At 45.0% G+C, this 16,653-nt stretch overlaps 2 protein-coding genes across 3 annotated transcripts in view; both read right to left on the bottom strand.

Annotated features, from left to right (window-relative positions):
* Positions 1-7,113, bottom strand: part of LOC146854017 (proto-oncogene Mas-like) — a 44,465-nt gene extending 37,352 nt beyond the window's left edge. Inside the window, exon 1 of the mRNA XM_085650472.1 lies at positions 6,904-7,113. Coding sequence (XP_085506598.1) covers positions 6,904-7,097 — 194 coding nt within the window. The 5' untranslated portion in view covers positions 7,098-7,113. The remainder of the gene's footprint in view (positions 1-6,903) is intronic.
* A 2,398-nt stretch (positions 7,114-9,511) lies between these two features.
* The window catches only part of LOC146854015 (mas-related G protein-coupled receptor member H-like), a 45,210-nt gene continuing 38,068 nt past the window's right edge, over positions 9,512-16,653 (bottom strand). For both annotated transcript variants that reach the window (XM_085651877.1, XM_085651878.1), the window contains exon 2: positions 9,512-12,792. In XM_085651877.1, coding sequence (XP_085508003.1) covers positions 11,760-12,773 — 1,014 coding nt within the window. In that variant the 5' untranslated portion in view covers positions 12,774-12,792 and the 3' untranslated portion in view covers positions 9,512-11,759. The remainder of the gene's footprint in view (positions 12,793-16,653) is intronic.

Here is a 16,653-nt window from a genome sequence, read left to right as displayed (position 1 = left end):
TAATTTGGTAGTAGCAATCCCCAGCACAAAAAAGAATCTTATCCACCACTAGCATGTTAGAAATATACAAGCACATCCCTCCCTTAGGCCTTCCTCCCAAACCCTTCACCGCAGGGGTGTTGAAAGTCATGTAGCCAGTGACATGCACGGGCTCCAGCTCCCATGTTTCTTGTAAACACAAGATATCAGTGCTATCTATAAACTCATAACCATAGTGGATTTAAAATCTTAGCACGCAACCCCGCAATGTTCCAGGAGATGATACTAGTTTCTATCTTTTCTTTGTTAGAAGTAGGGCTCACTGGGAGAGTGGGTAAGTGGTGACTTGCACTGTGAGAAGACCCTTCAGTGATGCATGAAGCGCTAACATTATTTCTCAAAACTTCTATATGGGAATTACTGCGGGTAAACTCCATACGGATACTCGCGACAGTGGCAGAAAGTGAGCTGGTGGCAATACTAGGGATAACTGTCCTACTACACTAAGCTTCAGGACGGATGTATGACGTTACAACGCACACTTTTACAACGCATGCACTTACAACGCATAATCCATTACAACGCATGACATTACAACGCATGACACTACAACGCATTTTTAAAAAAATACCTTTACAACGCATTACCATTACAACGCATACTACCTTTACAACGCATACCATTACAACGCATAATATTAAATTACATTTAAGGTAAGTATTAGATAGTATAGGGGTAAAAATTACTATTCTAACTCCAGGGGGTGCAACAGTAGGGTAAGTGTTGGATAGTATAGGGGTAAAAATTACTATTCTAACTCCAGGGGGTGCAACAGTAGGGTAAGTGTTGGATAGTGTAGGGGTAAAAATTACTATTCTAACTCCAGGGGGTGCAACAGTAGGGTAAGTGTTGTATAGTGTAGGGGTAAAAATTACTATTCTAACTCCAGGGGGTGCAACAGTAGGGTAAGTGTTGGATAGTATAGGGGTAAAAATTACTATTCTAACTCCAGGGGGTGCAACAGTAGGGTAAGTGTTGGATAGTATAGGGGTAAAAATTACTATTCTAACTCCAGGGGGTGCATCAGTAGGGTAAGTGTTGGATAGTATAGGGGTAAAAATTACTATTCTAACTCCAGGGGGTGCAACAGTAGGGTAAGTGTTGGATAGTATAGGGGTAAAAATTACTATTCTAACTCCAGGGGGTGCATCAGTAGGGTAAGTGTTGGATAGTATAGGGGTAAAAATTACTATTCTAACTCCAGGGGGTGCATCAGTAGGGTAAGTGTTGGATAGTATAGGGGTAAAAATTACTATTCTAACTCCAGGGGGTGCATCAGTAGGGTAAGTGTTGGATAGTATAGGGGTAAAAATTACTATTCTAACTCCAGGGGGTGCATCAGTAGGGTAAGTGTTGGATAGTATAGGGGTAAAAATTACTATTCTAACTCCAGGGGGTGCATCAGTAGGGTAAGTGTTGGATAGTATAGGGGTAAAAATTACTATTCTAACTCCAGGGGGTGCATCAGTAGGGTAAGTGTTGGATAGTATAGTGTAATATTATGCGTTGTAATGGTATGCGTTGTAATGGTAGTATGCGTTGTAATGGAATGCGTTGTAAAGGTAGTTTTTAAAAATGCGTTGTAGTGTCATGCGTTGTAATGTCATGCGTTGTAATGGATTATGCGTTGTAAAAAATGCGTTGTAATGGTAGTGCGTTGTAAAAGTTGCGTTGTAAAGGTTGTTCCCCCTTCAGGACAGGCCACATGCATGCCAAGCCTCCCCTCTGTCATTTTAAAAAGCTGCGTTGGAGTCCCCAGTCAGTCTACCTCATCCAAATTATAGAGAGGTGCATAAAAGTTGCTAACGAAAATTGGGTAACTGAGAGGTGATGGACCTCCATAGAAGCCCTCTGCATGGCGTTGGAAAGGTCTTGCAGGATGGTAAAAGAAGCCCAACGGGACAATGATGACTCCCTGGCTTCTAACTGGCCAAAAGCCCACCCTGTTCATAATTGTGCAGACAAGTGCAGGGGATGCAAAAGAAAGAACCACACAGTCTACCATAAGGGACTTGTCGGAATATCCCACCCACCCTATCCTACCAGCCATTCTAAATTCACAAAAAAGCTCGGTTGTCAAGCCTGTTTTCCCTCTTAAATAGTGCAAAGGTTTATTGCGTAAGGTAGACCAGTGTTCAGACTCCCCTTGTGAGAGCGGGGGACATTCACCAGGACTATTGTAAGTTGTGTAGCTTCCGGCGGAAGATGAAGTACCTTTGGGCCCATGGCTCCCCCCCTCTGCCCCCTGGGGTCCTGAATCTATACAGGACGGCTGTCCCAGAGTCACCTTTTGTGACGGCTGTTTGTTGGAATTAGATGTTAGTTTGGCAAGGCACAGCTTGCCCTGCTGCCGATTAGAGTGGGTAGGGACCGAGTAGTCTGCCAGAGTTTGGGGAAAAACACCCTCAGAAACTATACAGTCTGGGTTAGGTTGCGGGCAAGCACAAATAGGGTCCCCTGGGGTAAGGGGGTCTGGTTTAGTGCTCTGGTCTGGAGAAATTTAGGCACAGAGGCGTCCAGAAGACTGGGTGGCGCCCTAGGGACATATTGACTAGGACCTTGTGATATTACAGTGGGGAGTTTAATAAGACTTTCCAGATTCGCTAATCTGTCCTCAATTTTAGTAAGGGTAGCTTTTAAAGGGCTGACAACCACTGTAAGTATTTCCTCCAGCTTTTGCCAGAACTCTCTCATGCACGAACCTGTAGGGCCGATAGTAGCCGCCTCTACGGAAGGTGTAAGCTCAGGAAGCAACATTTGTGGCCCAATATTTATCAAGGGTTCCAGAGGGATAGATTGTTTATTGTTATTTAGCCTAGTATTGGCCATGGTCTTCCTTTTCTTCCCCGTGGTTTCATACAGGATGGTTGGGTATTTTTATCTCTTTGGGCCCTTGTGATGATTTTAGGCCTCGCACCCTCCTTAATTGTTTCCTGAGAATCATGTGGAAGGATTACCGGTGGCAGGAGTACAGATATAGGAGATGTCGTAGGAGAGCTTACGACAGATGAATTAACTTCCTGAGCACACAAATGAGGATGTAATCCTGCTACCAAGGGTTCAATAGACAACCTTCGTTCTGTTTGCGCTATTTCGTTTATTAGTACTGACTCTAGCCGAGACAAGAAAGCATCCAAGGTACCCACCACCCCCTTCCCCATGAGTGACTTTCTTTTTGTCATAATAAAGGATCCCTAATTATATACAAGTGTATAGGTACAAATCTGCTATGGATAGCAAGTTTTGAGTCCCGGTCACACAATTAATATACCTGAGAACAAAAAATATATATCTAAAAAGATAAAGGGGCACATCGAAGTGTCACCATTTGAATATGCAGGGTAAAAAGTGTCAATGGGGTGGCCCTGCCTGGCCTCTTACGGCCCCTGGCGGGCGCAGATGGGCCCACCCTTGGCCCAGGCTTTGCCTGGACGCGGCCTGGGCCTGCCCGCGTGCGTCCCGTGCTGCGGGTGCCCTGTTCCTCTTTTAAGCGCCTCCCGGCACTGTCAGCTGGCTTGAGCGGCGTGCGTGCCGCCTGGGATGCTGGGGTTTGTAGTCTCTTGACCCTCACTGACTCCGGCGGTGGTGGCGGCAGGAAAAGCAGCAAGCATCAACCTCCTCCAGTGGGCAATGAGCACGTCCAAGCAAGTGTTCAGATAAGCGTCCCAGCTGCGGGAGCCCTGTTCCTCTTTTAAGCACCTCCCGGCGCTGTCAGCTGGCGCGAGCGGCATGCGAACCATGTGGGATGCTGGGGTTTGTATTCTCTTGACTCCCACTGACTCTGGCGGCGGCGGCGGGAAGAGCAGCAAGCAGCAACCTCCTCCAGTGGGCAATAAGCACATCCAAGCAAGCGCTCAGATAAGCGTTCCATCATCAGATACCAGGATTAAGTACAATTGCTAAAAAGACTGATCAACGGTGTGTGATTGGGAAAAATCTGTAGTTATTTATCACACAAGTAATAACTGCTTTTGTTTAATCTTTGTTATGCTTAAAAGAGGCATGTATCTTATATCTGATAAAGTCAACCAGGAACAGCACAATGACCTCACTGGAACTCATGCACTTGAGTCTGGCTAAACCCTCACAATGAAAGAGAAGAAACACCCATGACCATCTGCCTCAAAAAGTGTGGAAAGACCAGTTTCCCAATGTAAATATACAAAGGAAATTCACTTACAAAATGTTTCATGATTTCTCTACCTATTTCTCTACCTATTGTAAATCACTATAGCATTGACTGACTTGGCCGGCTCTGTGTAAAACTTCAAACAAGGGGGCAGATTTATGTTGCACTTGCACCACTTTTGCGCCGCCGTTGCGTCACTTTTGTGACGCAGCAGCGGCGCAAATCCTGCGCCATGGTGCGGGGTATTTACAACGTGACGCATCTGGGAGATGCGTCACGTTGTAAAGCCCTGCGCCACATGTAGGCGTTCCAGGGCAGGTGGGGGCGTTCCGGCGCAGGAACGCCTCCTAAAAGTGGCTGAGTGAAATCTACAAGATTTCACTCAGTCACTTTTAGGCCCATGCTGCGTCAAAACCCTGCGCCTGCTTGAAGCAGGCGTAAGGAGTGACGCAGCATTGTACAGATAGGGCCCCCCAGAACATTGCTGGAGCTGCGTCGCGCTTGCGACGCAACTCCAGCAATGCGCCACTTTTACGGCACAGATGCGTCACGCATCTGTGCCGTTTTTGCCCCATGGTGCGCCGCATTTATAATGCGGCGCATCCATGGTGGCGCAGCTGTGGCGCATAATAACTGGCGCATCCCTGCTGATATGCAGGGATGCGCCAGTTAACATAAATCTGCCCCTATATAAATAGCCTCCTTGATATGAAGTCATCTGATAACCTTAGGTGCAGAAATATTGTCTCATGAGTCACATATTAGAGTGGGTGTGCCTACAACCAATTTCTGCCAGGACTGCATCGTCATACATCTTATCTGCCCCAAGTCCTCAGGTCACCTGACCCACTCTCAGCCAATCAATTCAGAAAGAATGTTGATGGGATTGCCTATTTCAGCCCACTGATTGGAGAAGCTTCCCCCCACCAGCAGCAATTACGGTACCTCTTTGCAATGGTCAAAGATTCAAAAACAGCTCTTTTTGAAAGCATACATGGATTCAAAATAATATTTATCTCAGTTCACGACCGCAACGGGACAGGTACTCAGGGAAATCCACACGGAACAATCCAGGTGTACCCGAGTTTCAAGGGGACATTTTGGGGCAGATTTATGTTGCACTTGCGCCACTTTTGCGCCGCCGTTGCGTCACTTTTGTGACGCAGCAGCGGCGCAAATCCTGCGCCATGGTGCGGGGTATTTACAACGTGACGCATCTGGGAGATGCGTCACGTTGTAAAGCCCTGCGCCACATGTAGGCGTTCCAGGGCAGGTGGGGGCGTTCCGGCGCAGGAACGCCTCCTAAAAGTGGCTGAGTGAAATCTACACGATTTCACTCAGTCACTTTTAGGCCCATGCTGCGTCAAAACCCTGCGCCTGCTTGAAGCAGGCGTAAGGATTGACGCAGCATTGTACAGATAGGGCCCCCCAGAACATTGCTGGAGCTGCGTCGCGCTTGCGACGCAACTCCAGCAATGCGCCAACTTTTACGGCACAGATGCGTCACGCATCTGTGCCGTTTTTGCCCCATGGTGCGCCGCATTATAAATGCGGCACATCCATGGTGGCGCAGCTGTGGCGCATAATAACTGGCGCATCCCTGCTGATATGCAGGGATGCGCCAGTTAACATAAATCTGCCCCTACGTATCTTAAAACACAACAACCTCCTATGTTTTTCCCAGAGTGTATAGCGCAAGCCCTCAGGAACAGCTTTAAATGCACACCAACAAAAATTGAGAGACACAACACCCGGCCCCAGGAACTCACTCAGACCTTAAAACACAAACATGGAAAGAGTCACTTGAAGAGGTCATGCGGACACACAGGGTCCGAGACACTGTGGAATCACTGAAATACACATATGAATAGGCACAGGGATATACCAATCATAAATGCTGGGAAACAGGTCCACATGACCACTACACACAAACTAACACCACACTGAAATACCACTTACATTCAGATGTACAAGGGGGGGGGGGGTGAGCTTCAGATCTCCCGACAATCAGTCTGGCATAAAATCTTGAAATACATTATACGACAAGGAGGGTGCGTGACAGGGACCTACAGGACGGTGGAAGGGGAGAGGAATGCAGATTGGTAGGAGTACTATGAGAGACAACACAATATTTAGTAAAATAACCAATATTTTTGAGCATGTTCACAACAGAGAGGGAGGGAGTGTGTGTGCATTTTTGTCTGTGTGTATTTAAAAATTCCTTGTGAAATCTGACATACTCCTCTCCATACCCGACTGAAAGCTCCTGTAACCAACTACTTATCAGAAAATACATTTGCTGTAACACCCCAAACACCCCCGAGCAACGCCTCTGGATGTACACACACACACACACACACACACCCACTCACACACACACACACACACACACACACACACACACACACATATGAAAAGATAATACTGACCCAGAGAGAGAAATGCAAACCCGCACTGATGACACAAACTAAAGCCGACAAGATTGACTACGCAGACATGTGCACATTAACTCAAATCCTTCCTTTACTATTGGAAAACGTGACGTGTCTCTCTCTGTCTCTCATACACAATCATATGGGTGCACGTAAACACACACACACACACACACACAGGAATACCATACAGAAAAACACACAGAGACAAAAACACAGACGTTCACGTAATATACACATATTGTCAGTCAAAGTAACAGATAATAGACAATAGCAGTGCTGACCCCCAAAACCGTGCAGTACCTTTCTCGCTTGCACTCTAACCAGTTCTCTGGCTTCCCCTCAATGTCGTTTCTTTGCCCCCTTCTTCCTCTGCTTCTCCAGGCTGGGTTGTGGCCTCCACTACATCTGGACCCCCAGGGAGTTGGAAGACAATGATGTGAGAGCAGCTCCTGCCTGAGCCACAGGGAAGGTACTTCTGAGCCCTGGATCTTCATAGGCTGCTCTGAAGAGGCTGCTTTTAGGTTTAAATATCTAGAGTCATCCTCTGACATCAGCGGCCAGGCAAGAGGAGGAAAAGCACAGAGGTATTTGTTACCAACCATGTCTTGGATTGAACCCCACACCCCAGGGCACTTCTCTATTATTCAATGCAGTAATTATCTTCGATGATTCCCTGCTTTCATAGTTCAATCACTCCTGATATTTTTCTTGGCTGGTTCATAGGGGTGTCGGCTGTGGTTGAACCTGCCATACCTGCCCATTGTGTCTGTCATACTGAATGTTTGGAAAATGCTGTAAACCATCTGCATATATTTTCAATGGAATTACTCATTACAGGAAATAAAAAGGCAGCTATCAAACTCTTAAAAGTTTCGGTAGATTCAATTGTTGGTTATCCAATGATACAAGTAGGACTCCTCGTGCCTGAATGCAAAGAAAAAACTAAACTGAACAAGATACTCACACTGGCCTGGGACATCTTGCAATCCGTTTCTCTGTCAAGGTACAATTCTGATTGTTTGAACAGATGGCAAAATAAAAAAAGTTGTATTTAGGGCCAGAGTTAACAAGGGATTGTGCTTGCCCTGTGTCATGTAGGGTGTTGCGAGGGCAAACGCAATCCATATATCGGAATTACCAAGCAACGTAAGGCTACCCTGCGTGGCCCTGCATTACGTGGTAAATCTGGAGTAACGCAAGGCACCACAAGCTGCTGCCTTATATGTCACTTTGCTCTGGGAGGGCGTCCCATGAGTGGAGCGTGAGTGTGCCATGCACACACCCCTGGATTTTGGCACACTTCTAGATTTACCAAGACAGGTAAGCCTGGGAATGCATCAAAAGGCGACACCTTCGCCAGGTGAGGCACAGCAAGTAGAAATATCTTTATTTCTCCTCGTTGTTTCCTCTTTCAAAATGTGCTGCCTTCTACAGCACTCTATGAAAAAGGAAAATGCCTCTGAGGATATTTACTGCGCAGGAAGTTGCCCCTTCCTGCACCAAAACAATCCTGCCTGCAACGTAGGTACCCTTGCACCCACAGCACAAGGGTGCCTGCATTGGTGTGAGACAACACATTGTGCACCAGCACAAGGAGAGCACAGAAATGCGCTATATAATGCTAAACATGGTGCATTGCTGCTCTCGCCCTTTCATGCAGCGCAGCAAGGTGTTTTGCTGCCTGCGTTGCATGCAAGAATGATAAATCCAGCTCTTAAATATTTTTACTCCAACCAAGCTAGGGATCACATGCATACTGCACATAGCTGATGGACAGTACTGAACTAGGTTAGGGAATGTAAAGCAATGATTGAATGAGTTAGCATTTGATATGGGGTGAAATATATCGGTTGCCACCTACACTGGAGGGCAAGAGCAAGCACCAAATGGTTATAAGAAAGTGTAATAGAAAGGCACAAATCTTGGAATCTGAGGACTTTGTTCTCTCGTTGCGGGACACCTCCTAGTGATAGCCCTCTTGTTAGAATGATGGGCTGTGGGACAGGCACATGCAAGACATCCTGAACAGGGTGAGATACCACTGGGCAGATCCTTGCGCTTGTCTCCCAATCAGCTTCACTGGTTAGGTCAGTACTTTGTTCAGCGGATAGATCTCCATGCCTGGTAGGGTGAGAATGTGGATCCCCCAACTCTACCAGATGTATTACAGGACCGTGTAAGGGTGAAGCTACTCGCAAATTTCATGGTCCATCAGGCTGAAGAAAATCAAACACAAACCACTGTCTTGTGTTACAATCACTTGGGCATTTCTCTGCCACATAATTACAAGGACAGGAAAAGTCACCTTGCGTGGCTTTTCCTGTCCTTGTAAATACGGCCCCTTTACACGCAGCACTTTGCATGAAAGGGGCGTTCCATGGGAGTTGCTGTGGGAGTTCCCACGCAACACCTTTGGAACCAGACACATTTCCAGATTTACGAGGAATCGTAAACCTGGAAATGCTTCAGTATGCTATACCACCCTAGAGTGTTTCTCTGCCCCATATTTACAAGGACAAGAAAAGCCACCTTGCGTGGCTTTTCCTGTCCTTGTAAATATGGCCCCTTTACACGCAGCACTTTGCATGAAAGGGGCGTTCCATGGGAGTTGCTGTGGGAATTTCCACGCAACACCCTTGGAACCAGACACATTTCCAGATTTACGAGGAATCGTAAACCTGGAAATGGTTCAGTGTGCTGCACCACCCAGGGGAAGGCACAGGAATGGGACATATCATTGTAAATATGTCACATTCCTGTGCTCTGAAAGTGCTGCAGTGTGGCGCAGCCAAAGTGCTTGCGGTGCGGCGCAGCAGCACTTTTTTGTACATCTGCCCCACTGTGTCCTTGCAGTGGTAGCCATTCACAAATCACGCAGGTATGTATCAACACTATACATATTGTACAACCATCACAATATAACTTTTATTTCTTAGTGTATTTCATGATAATAAAATTATGTTTCAAAAAGTCTCCAGGCACATCTGCGGGGCATGTTAGCACAACAGAGTAATAAAATATACACTACAGTGTAATAAAATAAAATGCACAAATGGGAGTTTAGAAATTGACAAATATGACAAATATTTATGAAGGCACATGGAATATGGTGCAAATAACCACAAAGTTAGGCAATCTGGCAGCTTTTGTGGATTGGAGGGGTTAGTAGACTGCATCTCACAAGATTGGAGAAGCTATAGTGAGACTAAGTGTAAATGCAATTTCCTCAGTTCATTAAAATCCACATGTCGATGGTTGAGATGATTTTTAGAAGTCATAGCAGGGAATATAAGAGCAACATCAATAGTTTCAGAAGTGGTTGAGCGTGTAGAGTTGGTAAATTTTCTTGGGCAACAGTGAGGATGAAGTTGTGTCAAAGGTTCCATGCACAACCCGTGGACCACCCCCTTGATGCAAGGTAACACAAGGCAGCATATTGTACAGCTTAACATCACTTTTTTTTACAATCCAACACAAATTACAATTTGTGTTGGATTGTAAGTAGCACCACTCCGTTGTTTTGCTGCGGGTTTGCTTTGAAAAAGTAACACAAACCTGATGCAAAGGGTTTGCATATATAAGCAAAAGCTCCTGATCATTGTTCAGGTTATGTGCTCAAATATCATTATTTTAGAGTGCAAATTCACAAAAGTGATTTACAAAATGTGAATTTTCTCAGAACACGTTTTAAGAATGTGGCAAAATGCTCCATTGCAAGTAAATCTCGTATTTCAGTGTGGGCACCACCTCTGTCAAAATAGGTGGACTTGCAAGTATGGGGATAAACACAGATACATGGTAGGCACATTTGTATCGTCAGCTCAGTTGTCGATTTACTCCTGTGGAGGATAGTATTATGCAAATGTTTAGGGAAGGTGGTGGGGAGTAAACCAATTCAAAATGTGTGTGGATGTAGGGGACATGGTGTCTTAATGGGTCATTTGTCATTACTGCAGCATTTGTTTCACATGCACATGTCCAAAAATTTGCCAATAAGAGGTCACGTTTTGGAGAAAATATTAGGCATTGAACTTCTGTAGCTGGAGCAAGTTTGATTATTCTGATTGCCCATATGCTATGAACCCGATAATCAAAGTATTGATTATATACACAATGTGAAATTAAATCAGGGGTATATTTCTGAAGCTAAAGATCTTCCACTGTATAATGCATAGGGCTTGCTGTTACTACATTTAGAGGAATCAAATTCATTAAAAATATTATCCAATAGCGATGAATGCCGTGATCCAGGTTCCAAGTCAGGTACCGTTGAGAGACCTTGTGGTAACATTAAGAAACCACCCCTTCCCACTATTTCTTTCATATACAATATGTTATGTCAGACCTTGGCTTATAGAACAAGAGACATCATTTAAAAAGCTTTTGAGTAGGGTGTGAGCGAGAGATGCCAATGAGACTTCCTGTGATCTGAATTGATTTATTTCATGGGCAATGTCCCGGGAAAATATAGATTTTTCAAGTTCTGGGCCAAAAATGTCATCTCTGCAACAAAGGCACTCTTGCACTTTGGTGCAAGGGCATCTGTGTTGGTGCTGGGCCGCTATGTTTATCTACAGTGCTAGGAAAAACACAGGGGTGCGCCACATTCTTGTAAATACGGCGCATCCCTGCATTTTGGAAATAGCACAGCGCAGTGCTGCAAAATGTGCCGCAGCACTACCCCATTTCCTTTTACATATGCACTTAGATCCTTCACTACAGCTGCTTTCTCATTGCTGCTCAGGAGAGGATCTGCTCTTTCAGACAAGTTGGGCAAATATTAGTTTTAGTCCCTTTAGGCAGGAGCCATATTTTCTTTACATTCAACTATGTTGGTGTTCTACCAGGCAAGGGCAACGTTCAGATGGTGTTGATCATGCTTTTGCATGTCCTCACATGCATACAGTATATTTTCTATTTGCTAAGCATTATGCTCCCCTTTTAGCTTCCTGAGGGCGTATAATACACTGAGGTATTTTCCCAGAGAGCCAATAGACCTTTCCAGTCTCCACTGCATACAGAGAGAATGGGCCTCATGATGAGCCCATGAAGATATCTGATGTATCAATTTAGCAGAGACTACAAAACGTCTTGTCTGGTACTTAAAATGAGTATTTCCCCTCATCAGTCTTTAGGAAATAAATGGAAAGTCCAGTCTAACTGATGTTGGACTCTGTGGTGTGTCCCTCTTCATGGTGTTTATTCACTCCTTTTTCACCTTCCTCTTTGTCTTCTTCTTCTCCAAAGACCTTCTTCAGAGCTTTCTCTAGGAAGTTCCGGACTCCTTGCATTTTCTGCCTTCCCACCAAAAAGTAGATGAAGGGGTTGACACTGCTATTGATTGAGATACACATATAAACCGCAAAGAAGAGAGCATTAGAGACATCTGTTGGAAGGACCTGCAGGTAAAGTAGCAACCATAATACTCTGACGGGTGCTACTGAAATGAGAAAGACAATAACTGTTGCCACAATGACAATGATAAGCTTTGGTGGATGGTTTTTCTTTGAGGATTGTTTAACCATGATAAGCATAATCAGGCTGGATATAACCATAGTGGGTATAATCAGCAAGAAAACTAACACTGATAAAAATGTGTGGACTGCGGTACACCGCACCGCCACTGTACCAAATAGCTCTGGGGGACAACCTACGTTGTCCACCAGAGTCACAAGAATTGAAAGACCCCAACTCATGACACACACGATCAAGGATTGGAAGCTTGGACGTTTGTAACGATACCACATGGGGTGATAGATGGCCAAACATCTCTCCACACTAATGGCAGTCAGTAGAAACATATCAGCATAGATTCCAAGGCCGACTATGATCTCCAGTACAAACAACACTGTCAGTGGGTCCGCTGCTGGGCTCTGATTTAAAAAAAGAAGGATTGTGAGGCACATCACCACAGAGATGAAGATGAGATAGATTAAGTCAGCAACAGCAAGGTTGATAATGTATATGGTGTACTTAGTCCTCTTGATTTTAAAACATAGATACCAGAAGACCAAACTGTTTCCAATTATTCCAAAGAAGCTGATAAACAAAATGAAACCAGCTGCAGTGATGGAACTGGCGGCAGATTCCATTACTGGATTATCTTCCTCTGTCTCATTAAAACCTGGAGCATTGGTGATGTTACTGGAAATGCTTCTTGTATCTGCCATGGTGGAGTCTTCAAGTGCCCTATTGGGAAAGAAGATAAAACTATTCTTAGTTGCAAGAATATTACTTTCAATAACAAACTCAAACAAAAAGGTCATGCACGAATTTTGGGAATATGGTGGAATGCAACCAAATTAAATTCACGTGGACTGATCTGGAATTGAGCCTCCAATAAATCTGCCTCTAACAAAATGAGTTGTGAACTTGTAGCCAAGGGCTTCCCAGGCACAGTGGTTCACAGCAGATTGCAATTGCTGTTTGTACAGGGCATTTTTTCCATCGGCAATGAAAGAGTTGGGAAATGTAAAGTAAGAACTTTGTGACCGACAATTAAAACAAGCATTGGCAAAACCAATGGGTCTTGTTTTATCAATGACTGTTTGCTGCACAATGTATTTTCCAGTGCTTCTAGAAGAGTGGTGCTAGCATTGGCAAATCCAATAGAAGTAGGAGTTCATTTTTTGGGACAGTTTTATGTAACGCAAACTTGGCCCTAGGGTATTAGAGTATTTAATTTGAGCACCAGATTACATTACACAACATATGATTTTTTTTTTTAAGACCCAGGAAGATCAATTGACTTTCCTATATTTACGGGATGTTTAACCAATGCTGGGACGCAAAACAGCTTCCCAAGTTTCAATGTTGACACCATTAGGCCACATCTTGAAATGCTATTTTGAAAACGTATGGGATGACTGTCATATTGCATCTAGATTGAATGTAACTCTGTCTTGGAATGCTTTATCAATTTGTATGAAAAACAATATTGTTATACTTTTGCAAATTGGCTGTCATGTTGCATATCATGGTAGTCATCTTGAAAGTATAAAAATATAACATTCAGAGATGACCACAGGCCACAGTTGGCTTTGCCAGCACTTGAAATGCACCACAAGCATTGGTAAAGCCAATAGTGATGGATGGTTACTAGGCAAAGCGTGGTGCCTATCTTGAAAGTATAGAACATACCATTCCAAGATGTACATCCACTGCAATTGGCTTTCAATGTTTGTAGAATTGCGCTGTAAGCACTGGCAAAGATAATAGTGGCAGGCGGGCTCTCTTGTATACTTCCAAGATGGCCACCACTTTGCATTATGACACAATGCACCGGATATTTTGGAAGAATAATAACCATTCAAGATAGAGGCCCGCTGCTCATTGCCTTTGTCAATGGTTTCGATGAAATACTTCAAGCACTGCGTATAATGGCAGCAGCAGCCGCCATCATATCAGGATAAGGAGAGAGAGAGAAAGAGAGAGAGAGAGAGGGATCGAAAAGTTATTAGCAGAGAATGGGTTTCGAGAGCGGGGGAAATAGCGGGGGAAATAGTGTGATAGGAGCCAGTGGGCAGTGGAGGAAATATAGAAGTGAGGATAAAAGGGGATGATGGTGAGGTAGAAAAAGGGAGGGATAACAAGAGAGACACAGATAAAGAGATAATAGGAGAGAAAGAGAGAAAGAGAGAAAAGAATAGGACATGCACTCTCATCAAGCGCTACAACTCAAATGCCAGAGAGAAATGGAGAATAAATAGATCCCTGATATCAGCAGTGGAAGGATATACTCAACCAATGAAAATACAAGATTTAGCTTGAATGCTCCGGGGTGAGACAAACAAAGGGATAGGGAGGTAAGCCATTGATTCAGGAGCAAGGCATTCAATGGGCAAGCAAGCCATCCAATCAGAAGCAAGAGGTAGGCCCAAATCCCACCCTAAATATGTGTTAAAATATTGGTCACAATACTCGAGACCCCAAAAACTAGGTAGCAAACCAGTGTCAGGAAATGCTTGGCCTTGGCTTAGATACTAATCTCCGTAGGGATTTCGAGAAGTTTGGGTTACAATGTTCATCATCATTTTAAATGTAGAATTTACTTTGTGTATAATGAAGGATGTTTCATTTTATGAAAAGTAAAGCAGTGATTGGACCTTCTTTTATCAAGGGATATTTGTCTGTTGTACTGACTTGTACACATGGAAGTCATTCAGGAGTCACCAGGGGTTGCAGCTGCGACCCCTAGATTGCACTTTGTGAACCCTGGCACTATGATTACGGCCCCTGGTCTCAGAGGTGGCAAAATCAGTTCAAGGGATACAGGAACAGTTTGTCCTGATTACCACTTTTTGGATCTCCTTGCTTTCAGTCAGTTTTGTATTACACTATTAGTGGTAAACACGATAATATTGACTGTTTGTCTAATAAAAAAAATGGAGTACAATTAACTGGAATATGACCATACCTAGCATGTGTGGTAAGTAAAAAGATGCTTTTGAATGTATGTTGTGTGTGCTTATGGGTCAGAATGTGCTTATGTTAGAGAGAGTATGTGTATGAGTGAATGTGTGTGTATTTGTCAGTATGTGTGTGTGAGTAAAAGTAAATGTCAAATAGCGTGTGATGTCACTTCCACTACCCCAGGCGTTTTGGTGAATTGATGTCCATGCTTCTAAGTGTTGAATCTGCATCGCCTCCCTGAGTAAACCTTCCACTTGCCTGGCTTGCTATCCTGAGAGTTATATGTTACAGGCATATACTTGATATTCATTTTTAGATCCAATAAGGTTACGGCACACTTGTGTAAACTACTCCAGTCGTTACAAGTGGCATTCAATAACCTCTAATTCACCTGCAACAATCTTTTATTCTGCCACAATCAAGACACCTGCACCTATATTTAACCCATGGATTTTTTTAAATTTCCTGATACCTTGCCCTAACAGCTTCGCTAGATGACCAGTTATGGTCATGGAGCTGACTTAACGGATGGTACTGCTAACAGCGCTCCACCCGTGCAGCTCCGCTAGCTGTGCCTCAACAGCTGCCTCTTCCACCTCTCTGATCAGTAGGGACTCGAGTCTGTCTTTTGTGTCCCTGTGTCCTTTTGTGTTCTATTCGTTTGTTTTAATTTTCTTTTGCCCCCTTATCTACTTCTGCCCCTGTTCCTGTTTCATGTCCTCTGTGCCTGTTTTTTGCCGCTGCTGCCCCCGCGGCCCCTCCACCCTGCCAGTTACCACTCCTGCCTCCCAAATACACTCCCCTTCCCCCTTTACCCTATTTAATGGTGGGAAGCCCGTCTGAGGCCGTCTGCACCTGTCGACACCCGTCTGTGCCCATCTGAGCTTGTCTGCGACCAGCAGCAGGGACCCTGGTCCTCCAACCACCCACCGGTACAAATCAACTTTCCCCCTCACACTCAACCCCGGAACGAATAACAACTGCCAGCCTTCGGCGCAAAACACCACCCACGGCCAGTTCTCCTGCCACCACTGCCACCGAACCTTCACCACCCTCTGCACCACCATGGCTGCCACCCCCACGCCAGACGCCAACGACCCTGGAACCCTGAAGTTCATTCTCCTCAACGTGTGCCCCCTGCACAGACATGCCGTAGAAATCTGGGACCCTCTCACCATACATCGCCTTCTTCACAGAAACCTGGACCAACAGCTCCTACACCCCTGACATCGCCATCACCATTCCTGACGGTTACAAGTTCCATAGGAAGGACTACCCCAACGGCCCAGGAGGAGTACTCGCCATTGCACTCAAGAGCTCCCTCCGACTTTCCAGTACCACTTAAAACAACCTCTTCACCACCACTGAACACCACCACTTCTAGATCCAGACACACCCTAGAACCACACCCCGTGGCACCCTCTCCTACAGACCCCCTGGACCTCGTGCCTCATTCGCCAATACCATTGCTGACCTCATTGCACCACACACCATCGCCTCCATAGACTGCATACTCATAAGAGACCTGACCTTCCACCTCGACAACATCAGCGACCCCCAACTCCACTGCCCTCCTGGGCAACCTTACCAACCTTGACCTCATCTTCGCAGGTGGGAACAACATCTGCTTCAGCCACA

Source organism: Triturus cristatus, chromosome 4_1, assembly GCF_964204655.1.
Source record: "Triturus cristatus chromosome 4_1, aTriCri1.1, whole genome shotgun sequence".
Taxonomy (NCBI): domain Eukaryota; kingdom Metazoa; phylum Chordata; class Amphibia; order Caudata; family Salamandridae; genus Triturus; species Triturus cristatus.
The sequence above is the reverse complement of the archived record's forward strand: the minus strand, read 5'-3'. Positions and strand labels throughout refer to the sequence as shown.